Source organism: Melitaea cinxia, chromosome 3 (genome assembly GCF_905220565.1).
Source record: "Melitaea cinxia chromosome 3, ilMelCinx1.1, whole genome shotgun sequence".
Lineage (NCBI taxonomy): Eukaryota > Metazoa > Arthropoda > Insecta > Lepidoptera > Nymphalidae > Melitaea > Melitaea cinxia.
Genome location: NC_059396.1, coordinates 15657997 through 15671583, shown reverse-complemented (window position 1 = coordinate 15671583; position 13587 = coordinate 15657997). Strand labels below are relative to the sequence as shown.

Here is a 13587-nt window from a genome sequence, read left to right as displayed (position 1 = left end):
TCTCGTCCGAATTCACCACATACTAGACACAAGTTACTTGCATCTCTTGCATCGTCATTATCGTCATCCTGGCATAATTCGTCTGAGTGCACGTCTGACGTTGAAGTGTCATTGGAGTCCTTCAGAATTTCCTTCTTAACCTTCTCACGATTAACCTTCTGTGGCTTGCTCTTCTTTCCTGCTCCTTTTCTTTTGTTTTTCATAGCTTTTGTCTTCCTTTTATTTTCTTTTTCAATTAGAGTCTTTGATTGGGGTAGATGTTAAAACCGTTGCGTGCTGTTTTTTTCTTCCTTGTTTTGTCTTGACAACAGTTACTTTTTGAGGCATCTGAATGAAATTTTGAATACTTGGCAGATTCGTAGATGTTGATGGTGTATCAAAGAGAGACAACGATGCAATCGCTGGTTCAGAAGTAGTAGAACAAAATGTGGATGTATTTGGAATATTAATATTTTGTTCTGGTTCAATAGTAACATTCCTGGTTATAAAGCCATCAAATCTAACTCGACCAGCCAATCTTGAACTCTTATTAAAATTGTGTTTCAGCATTTGGGCTTCAGCGTATTCCAATGCCGCTCTTTTTATTTGGTATGGGGTGCACCTGTAGAATACGTTGGCCATTTTCTTGATTATACCTGCTAATTCTGTTTCCATTTCAGGAGTGAAGACAGTATTACAGCCGAGACGAGGTGCCTTAATTGTATTTTTTTTTGTACCTCTTGTAAAGACTGGCCAGTGGGATGTTCATGGTCTTCACGGCTTTCCTTATTGAATGATTTTGTTCATCAATGAGTTTTACAGCCTTTTCCAGGTGGTCTATAGTCCAGTTAGCTTTATTAGTCTTTCTAGAACGAACTTTCGGCATAACAAACTATAAACAAACAACAGTATTATTACACTGGTTCATCGAGGTTAGGTAATGTGGACAATGGGTATCACTATGTAGGTAATCGGGATCACCTGATTCCGATTACCTACATTGGCAAAGACACAAAAAAACAATTCTTGACGACAAATTTTAAGTTATCATAACAATATGGCTGCTGAATTACATGCTAAAATGCTATGATTATTACATATTAAAAGTACAAAAATAAATATTTGTTATTTTGTGACTTACCTTCGTATTTATCAACTCGAAAAATTACATTAAACTGACGTAAAAGCTTTAAACACCCACTACTCTCAAGCGCGTCGCGTGAACTGAGGCAGGTACCGGCCGCACACGGGAATGACGTAATACTAGCATGTAGGTATATTAGCGTCGCTTGGTTGCGTTTGGTTTTTGTTATTTTGGGGTGATCACCATTGCCTACTAACTCCCATTGCCTACATCTCCCCTACACAAGAAATCAGTGATGAAAAGGATATTTTAAGTTACATCTTTTTTACAAGTGCATATTTTTAGTTTTATTTATAACTTACACAAATTCTCCAGCTACAGGTGAATCAAAAGATACTATACAGTTTTGGATACCGAGTTCTGTGGGTTCAAACCACGCTTGGAATTTTCCTTTCTCGTAGGCAGCTAAACTGTATTCTTTTTCAGTAATTATTGATGGATGAGTAACCTAGATCAAAAAAGTTTGTTGTATTATTGTCTTATATAAATATTAAACATTCGATATATGAACATTTTGTTTTATATGTTTAAAAACCAATGCCCGCGTAGGAAAAATTACCTAAATACAAAGTTAATTTCGGAAAAGAAGTGTAGGTAAATATGTCTATCATCATCATCATCATTACAGCCTATACAGTCCACTGCTGGACATAGGCCTCTACAAGTTTACGCCAAAAATAACGAACTCATGTGTTTTGCCCATAGTCACCACGCTGAGCAGGCGGGTTGGTGACCGCAGTACTGGCTTTCTCGCACCGAAGACGCTGCTGCCCGTCTTCGGCCTGTGTATTTCAAAGCCAGCAGTTAGATGGTTATCCCGCCACCGGTCGGCTTTTTAAGTTCCAAGGTGGTAACGGAACTGTGTTATCCCTTAGTCGCCTCTTACAACACCCACGGGAAGAGAGGGGGTGGTTATATTCTTTAGTACCGTAGCCACACAGTACAAATATGTCTATATGTTATTCAAAATTCCCGAATAACTACGTAGATACCAAGTTTCGTCACAAAGGGTTATGTAGTTTTAAAAGAGTAATGACAAACATGAATCCATCTATCTACATCTATAAACATTCACTTTTTGTATTTAGAAATGAAATTTACCGAAGCAGTAAAATCGGCCCGGACATCAGATTTATTTTGGACCCTTAGACGTAGTGGTATACAACACCCGAGGGGAGTTGTAAACTCTAAGTTTTTGACTTTCGAGGGTAAACACTTTAGCATTACGCTGTACACGTAAGATCCGACCAGGTCGTTGCTAACTTCCAAAATATCCTGAGATTCACCAACAACTAGGGGTGAATATATCAAACCAACAACCGTCTGAAAATAACGAAAAAAGGTAAGAGAGTTACGAAATCATTACCTATCTTTTAAATTTCTGTTATTATATTGCCTACCTTTCTATACTAATATTATAAAGCTGAAAAGTTTGTTTGTTTGTTTAAACGCGTTAATATTAGAAAGTACTGCTTCGAATTTGAAAACTCTTTTTGCGTTTAGTCAGTTTACCGAGGAAGGCTATAGGCCTATATATATTTATTTCTTAAATTAACGCGTGTGAAACCGCAGGCATAAGTAATAAATAGGCTAGTATTAAGTAATAAAATAACTATCATCCTTAATGCTTGGTGCATAAGGAAGGGAAGGGGGAACGACCTTTTCACTTTTTGAAATCACACCACCCCGGCTTTTTGAGAATAAAAATACGTGCTTTTTCCCTTTTTAACCGACTGAACCAAGGAGGAGGACCAAAAAAAGGAGGAGGTTCTCAATTCGAGTGTTTTTTTTAATGTATGTTTCATCAGAACTTTTGACCGGGTGGACCGATTTCGACAATTTTTTTTTGGTGGTGTGTGTCAATTGGTCCCATTGAAATTTATTTGAGATCTAGTAACTACTTTTCGAGTTATATCTAATAATGCGTTTTTACTTGACGCTTTTTTCCTCGACCTACGTTGTATTTATACCACATAACTTTTTCCTGGGTGTACCGATTTTAACAATTCTTTTTTGTTGAAAAGGAGATATCCCTAGTTTAGTACCATGATAAGGAAACCTGGATTTGATGATGGGATGGAAAAGTTATGGGAAGATCGAGGGAAACTCTCGAAAATCCGCATAACTTTTTACTGGGTGTACCGATTTTGATAATTTTTAATTTAATCAAAAGCAGATGTTTATCATGTGTTTGCTCGCAAACGAAATCAAACAGACTACAATTACGTCCAAAAGTAATACAACGTATGCAGACGAAAAATAGTCAAGCAAATACGCGCTATCAAAGATTACTCAAAATGTAGTCATCATATCTCGATCAAATTTAAATAGGATCACAGTAAAAACGCATTATTAGATATAACTCGAAAAGTACTTTTCAGATCTTAATTAAATTTAAATAAGACCGAGTGACACGCACTACCTTACGATTAAAAAAAAACATCGAAATCGGTCGTCCACGCATGTCAAAAGTTCTGAGGTAACATACATGAAAAAATACAATCGAATTTAAAAATTAGTAACTTTTATCTTGATGATGAATGAACTAAAATGAACGGTACACTAATACAGCTATACCTACCTAACCGAATTTGTTGAAAGTGGTGTAGGATAGGTGTCTACAAAACAGATAGGTTTGGCTATATGTACATGTATAACAACATACCTCAGAGTTCCCGGTAATCTTGACGGTATCAGGGCAGTTGAGTGAATGACAATTAATGTGAAACTCCGCGTCGTTCGCGAGTGGGTTCGCCAGCACGAGATCGCGCCGTTCAGACTCGCGAGCACGACAACAGAACGACAATGTGTCAACGATTTCGCTTGCAAGCACCGACACATCTATGTCGTAGTATTGATATTCCCGTGTAACTTCATTGATGAACATCACCTAATATTAAATAAAATCATTTTTGATACTTAGTGTCTAATTTACCGTTTGTAGATAACGCAATTTGACGGAAGACGGTACAGTTAAAAGTTTTTGATATATGTATCATTCTTTTTATCATCAAATTCTACTATATTTACGAGAATCTAAAAGTTTTAGTATAGTGCTAGTTAAGCAAAAAATGATTCTCACTTTAATTTGCATTTCACATTCTTCATAGCACACAAATGTCCACCGGCAAGTCGCAGCCGCTTCACCCCATACTTTAATATTATCCGGCTGCTTTATTTCGTAATATCCTTCAAATTTATCCGGAATTATTTTTACAACTTCTGAAGACACGACGTAAGACTCTGGGCACTGTATACATAATAATGTAATGGTAGCTTAATATATAAGGAAATGCGTGATAATAATCTCACCATCATCATCATCAATTAACGTCCAGAATGAATACCGCAGAAAAATTTTAGTTGGACGCTACGGTCATGGGTAAAGGCAGAGTTCTTACCTCAGTAATGTTGTGTACGAGTAGTTCCTCGGTGTGTGGTCGCTTGGCGCGCACGGCGAGTACACGCTGCCCACTGGGTCGGGGCGGACCGCTCACGCCCGACAAGCTCACGAATAGTGCGCTCTCGCCCAAAGGAGAATATAGTACTTGACTCTGTTATAAGTTTATATAAATTTCATACAACGATTATTATTTATATTTTTTAAATAAATATTAACTTAATAAGTAAAACGTAACTACTCTTATAATAATAATAAGTACTTAAAACATTACTAATAACTAGAAAAAGACGACGCGTTGGTCTTAAGAAGACGACACGTTAGCGCATTGGTCACAGCACTGGTTTGTGGCTGTGACCTAATAATGTGTGCTTTATAAAAAAAATGATTTAACAAATTTACTGTGTGCTAGTCATTATATTATTAAGCCATCGATCCCGGTTGTTATCATGTAAACCTGATAGCGACCGTTACTCACATTATATATACATTGGATCAGCGTGGTGGATTAAGCTCTGATCCTTCTCTTGCACGGGGAAAGAGGCCTATATAGGCCCAGCAGTGGGATATTACAGGCTGAAGCGTACTAAGAACTTAGTTATAACATGTTTTAAACTGTAGATTTATTATTATGAATACTATATGGAAAAAAAATTGCACTTGGCATCGTTCTGAATGTTGGGACAGTGCTATTAATGTTTTTTTACACACTTGCGGTCTTTAATGTGCCGATTACTATTAAGAACAATTTATTACAGTAATTTTGCTAGGACATATAAATCATAAAATGATTTCATTACGCAATTAAAATAAAATTCGTTCATTTACTTTGTATGGAATTTGGGAAACAATAAAAGCGTAAATAAGTAAACAAAACACAATAAAAGCATAAATAGGTAAGTAAGCATAAATAACACTATCTAAGATTAGTAAAATCAAATGGAAGATAAATTATCCTATTTGTAACTATACCTATATTTTTATTTATGTGGGTTATATGGTAGATTATATTTGTAAAAGGACAAAATGATTTAAAAAAAAAAGGCGCACCTCGTGCTTGCCCATAGTTTTCGGCTTAAAATATATAGGAATATCAAAAGTAGAGTTGGGCTCTATATGAAATTCCTTCAACGTTTCAAACGGTCCGCCCGACACTTCGGAGAGAACCAGCCACATGTCATCGGAACTACAATATTGTAATTATAATATACTTTAACTTAATAATATCGTTTTTCAATCTTCGATGAATTAGATTTTTTTTATCAACCTAAGTGAGAAAGTCAGAACATCATTCATCAATCATTTCATTTCAGCTAGCAGATCAGGTACAATACGAGTATTAATGTTTAAATACGAGTACATAGTAATTTGATAAATAAGGAATTTTATAGGTAATCACTACCTACATACTAAGCTCGCTGTAATATATTTTTAAATAATTTGCATGCTGAAGATCAAGTGATGCACAGCTGGAAATTTCCTGCTCAAAATCTGGAGCAGCCCTACTGAGGAAGTATCTCGACCTTAAAGATGATCACAGCAAAATAATACTGCTTTCAAGCAGTTTCAAGCAGTATTCCTGTTGGTGAGTAAGGTGACCAGAGCTCCTGGAGGGATTGAGGATAGGCAACGCGCTTGCGATGCTTCTCTGGTGTTGCAGGCGTCTTTAAGTTACGGTAATCATTTACCGTACCGTATTAGGTGAGCCGTACGCTTGTTTGTCGACCTAGTTGTATTAAAAAAAATGGTTGTGTGTGTCGGTTTACGGACGATAGTTTAACGTGATAATGTCATAACAAAACATCTCCTCGGACGCATAGGCTATGGATACGCGTAGGCAAGTGGAAGAGAGATAGATGCCGCGCAAGCGTACAATGAGAGTAACGGGACAATGAGTCATCTTTTTTCGTGCATGCAGCCAGCGTTCATCGATTTATTAGACGTTGTCACGTCAAAACTGAACTTAATAATACGATGTCTATTAATAATAATAAAAAAACTAAGGGCTATTATCGAAATACAAAATATTATTGAAAACTTACGGATTAGTGACGACAACGTATTGTGTATCGACTTCTCTCACAGGACATTCGAAGTATAATGTTTTGTTCTGCACATTTCCAGTGTCAACACACGTTGCGTACAACGCTAAATCTAGTGGAGTGTAGTTTTCAATATTACAACAAGCCTAAAATAAACACGTTGTTATTTTGATAGGCAGTACCTACTTTACACTTTAAACTACGTGTGTAGTTACGTATGAATTATGTTTTTAAATATTATAATTAGTATTTTAATTTCGCATTAAGTGTACACAATTAACTTTCTGGTCGATATTAACTTTTTTATCAAAACATCAATTTTAAAACGTACACTGCGTTTTAAAATACAACGTTTAATACTAAATACTTACTACAAAACTACAATATATTATGACACTTACCCAAACTTTAATAAACGGATTATGGTTTAGCGGTCTAAATGTCACTGTGAAAGTAACATTAGTATGCGCGGCTATATTTCCCTGCATAGGCGATATTGTAAACTCATTCGATACCAGCGGTTGCCACCAAAACCTAGTAGGGTATAATTATTAGTGTCCGACCAAAATGGTTTTTCAGCTGAAAAGCTGAAATTGAAACCGGCCTTGGTCTCAGTTTCAGTATTTTAACAGACTTCAAAACAAGGAATTCGGAATCTGTCAGCCCCGGTTGTTTTGTCATCGGTTGACACCTGATCGCGATCGTTACTCGTGGTAGGTAAACTATCCGTCAACCTGCAGTGGAGTAGCGTAGATAATTAAGTTTCGATCCTTTTCCTACATTGAGGAAGAGGAATTTGCCTAGAAGTTGGTTCAGTTCAAAAGAAAAAGTAGAGACCGTGCATATTGTCACAGCTATTGGACAATATTGACGATGCATTGGCGCAGCGGTCACAGCATTGGTGTCACAGCGCTTACGGTCGTGAGTTCGATCCCCACTCATGACAAATATTTATAGCGGGTATGGCTATGTGCTGTGTGGCTACGGCACTAAAGAATTTAGCCACCCCCTCTCTTCCCGTGGGTGTCGTAAGAGGCGACTAAGGGATAACAAGGTTCCACAACCACATTGGAACTTAAGAAGCCGACCGATGGCGGGATAACCATCCAACTGCTGGCTTTGAAATACACAGGCCGAAGACGGGCAGCAGCGTCTTCGGTGCGACAAAGCCAGTACTGCGGTCACCAACCCGCCTGCCCAGCGTGGTGACTATGGGCAAAACACATGAGTTCACGTTATTTTTGGCGTAAACTTGTGGAGGCCTATGTCCAGCAGTGGACTGTATAGGCTGTAATGATGATATAAATGTTTGTCGTGGTCTGAGCGTCTGCGCTTGTGTATTGTGTGTGTTTCCGAACCCCGACAAAGGAGAATCCTACTAATAGTGGTAATTATGAGGTTCGTTGAGTGTGTAGCGTTTATTTATTTATATTAAACCTGTATTAATATTTTTTTCTGATAATAATGGTTTTATATTTATATTATCGCAGATTTCGAATGTCCGGGGGTACGCACCTGGCACCTACATCGCCACTGTTGTGCAGCATAACCTTGAGCACCTTGCAGCCGCGGCGGCGCACGCGACCGAACTGAAGCGACGTGCGCCCGAGACGGAAGCACGCGCCCGTCGCGCGCCCGCGCACGCGCACTAGCGCGCGACACTTCTCCAGTACCGTCATATTTAGCTATACCGACACAGCCAACGTTAAAAGTTCAGTTACTATAAACTAGTAGCTACATAAAAAAATAAATAACAAGTGCAGCAGCCCAACTGCAGAAGTACCTCGGCCTAAGAAGATCACGTCTAAATAATACTGCTTTCAAGTAGTGTTCTGTTCCTGTGGTGAGTAAGGTGACCAGAGCTCGGAGGGTAACTGAGGGCAGGGCCAGCAACGTGCTTGCGATGCTTCTGGTGTTTCAGGTGTCTATAGCCTACGAAATTACCATCAAGTGAGCTGTACGCTTGGTCACCGACCTAGTTGTATAAAAAAATAGGTGAATAAATATCTTTAGCGTATCTGCATGGTCATCTGGTACCTAAGATTGGCAACGTAATGCCTATGCTTTGTTGGTAACGGCCCTCTACTGATTTAGCTATATATATTTTGTGCGATGAAATGTATATACATATAATTATTACATTTACTGCACAAAGGCTCGAAGCGAGAATCGAACCCACAATCACAGACAAAACCTAACCAGAAGGAAGGGTCACTGCACACTGAGCCAATGGGCTAGTCAAATTTAATTAGGTATAAAGTATTCAATTAAGTGTAGTAGTCCAATTAGTACTTTAAATCTTCGCTTTGGTCAAACCCTTGTTTTCGCCTTCACCAGGTATATCACAGATTTAGACTTTTTGGAATATGAATCAGAAAGTGGTATAAGGTTGACCTAAGAATATATATTCTTTTTTACAAAACTTACTTTCATTATTTCACAAATTGGTACAGGTATAAAAGCATTAGTTAGAGACAGTTTTTTTGGCAATCTTTCTAACGAGTAAAGTAATTAAAAAGAGTATTTATTAAAAAATGTAACCTGAACATTTAAATTGCTTATCATTCCGACAGGCTTGAACTGTATTTTCAGAGGCACTTTCATGTATGGTCTAATGGTACATTTAGAGGGGACCACTTTCAGCGATGATAATGAATTTTGAGAATCCATCGCGATCTGTTCGCGTATTTTATCATTCTTGTATTGTTGTAGCATTTCCCCTCTGGATTTATTTTAAATATTTTAAATTAAGTTTTGCTTTGAATAATATTTAAAGAGATATAAAAATCAAAAATTGAATAATAATTTAGTTACAGAACAGTTTAATTTACAACTACTAATATTAAAACTACCTGGATGGCTCCAGATCAGTCACTTGAAGATTCGTAACACTAGGACTAAGGCAGACGCTCGTCCCTTCAGAGTTCGTATTGTCTTCCACGTTAGGAGTCATGACTTTAAACTCGAAATTTGCATCTATCGGCACTTTACTGTGGTTCATCACTTCGATCTGACGAACGATTTTTTCACCCACTTTTACAGCACCAAGATCGAAACTTTTCTGGCAACCTTCGTAGAGGTCAAATAGGAGAGGAACACCTTAAAGTAATCAAACTTTAATAAATAGAATGTTGGCTGGCTTAATTGTTATTGTTTTATCAAAATATTTACGACTGTACTACTGTAGCCTGTAGTACTAGTACTGTAGCCTGCCGACTGTAGTACTAGCTGTTCCCTGCAGTTTCACACACATTAATTTGTGAAAAATATAGTCTATAACCTTCCTTGATAGCCTATCCAACACAAAAAGAATTTTCCAATTTGAACAAGTAGTTCCTAAAATTAGCGTGTTTAAACAAACAAAAAACTTTTCAGCTTTATAATATTATTATATTAGTCTAAGATGTTACGATATTTTATTTATTAAGAAGTTTTATTTGTTTTTTTTTTTTTTTTTAATTATAGACCTATATAATGTATAAATGTAGACTTTATAAATTATAGAGAATAAACTTTTCATAAAAGAACCAAAAAGTTGTTCTCCTTTTTTATGCAATAAATGAAGAGGCTTGTGCTTAACATTAAGGCTTACAAAACGGTACCTGCAAATGTGTGAGTGGCTAAAAACATGGCACCCTGTTACCAATTTTTTTAAAGGCAAAAGTCCTATTAAAATATGAGATCAATTACCTTCTCCCTTAATCCGCACAATTTCTTCACACAATGAGTTCACCCAAAACTGTAGTTCAAATTCATATTCCTTAACTTCTTTCGGTCGAAAATAAAGTGTTATTTTCAATCGTTTCTTCGGTTCGATGCAGCTCTCTTTTTTATAAAACACGACCAGCTCCGGTAAGTTTGAAAAGTTCAAATCTAAACTGAAAGAGTGGAAGTTGATATCAATAAGACGCACAATGAAAAGATAAAGAATCAAATGTAAAAAATATATACGGAATATTTAAATCTATTACATTCCAAGCATTAATAAAGAGTATACGATCACACAATATTCATTTTTAAAACTAGTATTGCATTGAAAAGATACTTTATCTGTTACAATAATTTCACACTAATTTGTAAATGAGCTCAGAGGATATAATTATTCAACAGCCATGGACAACAGGATTGTAGATATTGTTTAATTAATTACATCAATCAGTCTTAACTGAAAATTACTCATGATAGGTGTGTGAATGCATTTCATATTATTAACGATGACTTTTGGAAAAATAGACTCTCGCAGTTAACCATTGTACCACCACAAAAACTCTCTGGTTTATCTTACTAGCGATAGATTTTTGACACAATTTGTATGGTGCCAAAATTATATCTCTAGTATTCAAATTCAGACATAAATAGAGTATTGAAACTGGCCGTTAGTAACACTAAGTTAATACTTGTGTTAAAGTAAATATTTAACTACAAAAATTTGCTATTTTTACATACTTTATAGGAACTTTATCATTATTCTCAAATGATATGTTTTTCTTGTACGTAAAATCAGGTGCGTTAACGATACACCGACCAAAATCGTACTCCATACATGAGAAATGGTAAAGCGGCTTCTCTATTTCAGCGTGTAGATTTATGTTGTATTCTGGACCGTCAGAAATCTGTAGAATTTACGTTAAAACATTTTTGGTATAGTTTTATTTTTATAGGTCGCTAATAGGTACTACGTGTTTTTATATTTGATAAATCAAAAAAATAAAACCCTACATAATAAGTTAAATATATTACCGACAATCTAATAGGAAAATCTTGCACAGGAACAGTTCTAAGTGTGAAATGAAGGACGCATTCCATTTCATTTGCAGGCGACACATGACCACTTTGTGGCTCCACATTCACTTGAAGATACTTCTTTACTGCACTAGCGTTATAGTGCCAATCGAAGAAAAATGACGCAGAACCATCGTTTTTTATTATAAATGGTATTTTACGTTCATAAGTTGAAGCAGTCTATTCAAGATACATGAAAATATCTTAGTAATGATTGGTAAAACTAATTCGAATTTTTTGGACTAAGGGCCTATAAAGGGATGTTTTTTTTTATCATCATATTCCAGTTTCCAGTACTTGTGGGATATTTCTAATCGCAAAGTGCAAATCTAATAGTCGTAGTTTAACAATTGAGGTAAAACAGGCCTTTCGTGGTCTTTTTTAAAATTTACTTTTAAAACCTATTATGAACTTATGTGCAGGTTAAACTTTATCGACAACTGGTTAAACAGGCTCCTAAATATCAAAGTTTACTTACTTGGTCTAAATGTATATTTGTAACAGCATCGCTACTAAGAATATGTTCGTTGCCTATTAAATAATAAGATATCTTTGGTTTTATTGAATAGCTCAAAGCATTCACACACAAAGTGATCAACTTGGTCAAATACGTAACACTACAAAATATCTTGAAGGATAGCGGCCCATCTTGTATTGGTGTGTAAATTATCCTATAAAGTTATTTTTATATTCTTTTTAAGTAGTATTTAATATATAATAAACATGAAAATTATATTACTATATATTTTGTAGCACTTTACATTTATTACTTATTGACTTTTGATAATGACTCACTTAATGGTCGTATCTGATCTCGGTTTCAGTACACCGCAATCAGGTTCCACAATAACCGGAGTTTTTCCTGATTCATTACAAAGAGAATTTCCTTTAAATTCGAAATTCAAACTTTCGTCCTCCTTGTTCCTCAGTACCACTTCGTTATTCGTAGTAAAACCAACCAAAGAGTTTCTAATGATCAGTATTGTAGGAACGAAAACTACTTCTGGCTCACGGACAATACCAACAACTAGCAAAGTCACTACCAGCGAGTGTACGGGTATGACAAACTTCCACTGTGATTCGTATACCTATAAAATAGTTTTTTTCATCATCAATCGCTTGATGGGTAACACTCGTAAAACAATCGTAGGTATTCCGTGCAGTAACGTAAATGTAACAATATTTACCCCAGGTGCAGTAGGAGAGAATGTAAAAACAACTTCAGTCGAAGTGCCTCCCTCGACATAGCCCTTTAACAAGTCACAGTGCACGGGCACCAGCTCTTCCTTCTCGGACATCACCATTTCAAAAATAAATTCATAGCCCTCGCACGTCGGATTTATTACGTCAAATGCCCTTTAATATAATAAAAAACTGAAGCAATTTCATTTTTTCCAGAAATGTATAATACCAAATGACGCTACTTTCTATAATTTACGTCAAATTTTTCAAAAATATTATTATGATGCAGTTTACGTTTCATTAAAATTCGCTTTGAAAATTTTATATCCCTTATTCATTAGAGCTTAGGATTCTGCTATATACGCACAATTACATATTTTGAAGTCTAAAGTACTACCTACTGACATCAGTAGCTTTAACCTAGTATGTTTTTGAAAGATTGATACCCAACTTTTTGTAACAACCCGATCCCAGAACGTTAAACTCAAGCACGGTAGTGTGTGCCGGAAGCGCAGTCCCTGTTATTTTCCGTCTATCAGACGTCAAATAATCACTCTCTTCAATATCGAGGTGGACATACGGGACTAAAGATTTGGCACGTATTTTGCAAGATATATTCTGGTCGTATGGATCCAAATTATCTGTTTAAAGAAGAAATATTTAGGATATAATCTGCCATGCTGATCAGTTACGGGCTAGCAGACTTTTTTTTTTCTTTTCTTTTATTTTATCACTAGATCGGCAAACAAGCGTACGGCTCACCTGATTACCGTAGCTTATAGACGCCTGCAACAACAGAAGCATGGCAAGTGCGTTGCCGACCCAATCCCCCCCCCCTCCCCCCAGGAGCTCTGGTCACCTTACTCACCAACAGAAATACAATACTGCTTGAAAATAGTATTATTTTGCTGTGATCTTCTGTAAGGTCGAGGTGCTACCCCAGTCGGGCTGCTCCATATTTTGAGCAGAAAATTCCTGCTGTGCCCTACCTCTGTTCTTGATCAAGAGTTTTTCAAGAGTCTTTACTATTAATTATTGTAGTGTTTATTGTATAACAC

At 36.3% G+C, this 13587-nt stretch overlaps 1 protein-coding gene across 1 annotated transcript in view; it reads right to left on the bottom strand.

The window, feature by feature from the left end:
- The window catches only part of LOC123668055 (hydrocephalus-inducing protein-like), a 53106-nt gene that overhangs the window by 1500 nt on the left and 38019 nt on the right, over positions 1-13587 (bottom strand). The window contains 18 exon segments of the mRNA XM_045601851.1: positions 1426-1571; positions 2225-2446; positions 3789-4013; positions 4206-4373; positions 4525-4677; positions 5574-5709; positions 6566-6711; positions 6967-7099; positions 8081-8250; positions 9107-9287; positions 9418-9664; positions 10256-10443; positions 11012-11178; positions 11306-11527; positions 11826-12018; positions 12143-12435; positions 12535-12703; positions 12981-13170. Of these exon segments, the coding sequence (XP_045457807.1) occupies positions 1426-1571; positions 2225-2446; positions 3789-4013; positions 4206-4373; positions 4525-4677; positions 5574-5709; positions 6566-6711; positions 6967-7099; positions 8081-8250; positions 9107-9287; positions 9418-9664; positions 10256-10443; positions 11012-11178; positions 11306-11527; positions 11826-12018; positions 12143-12435; positions 12535-12703; positions 12981-13170 (3349 nt within the window).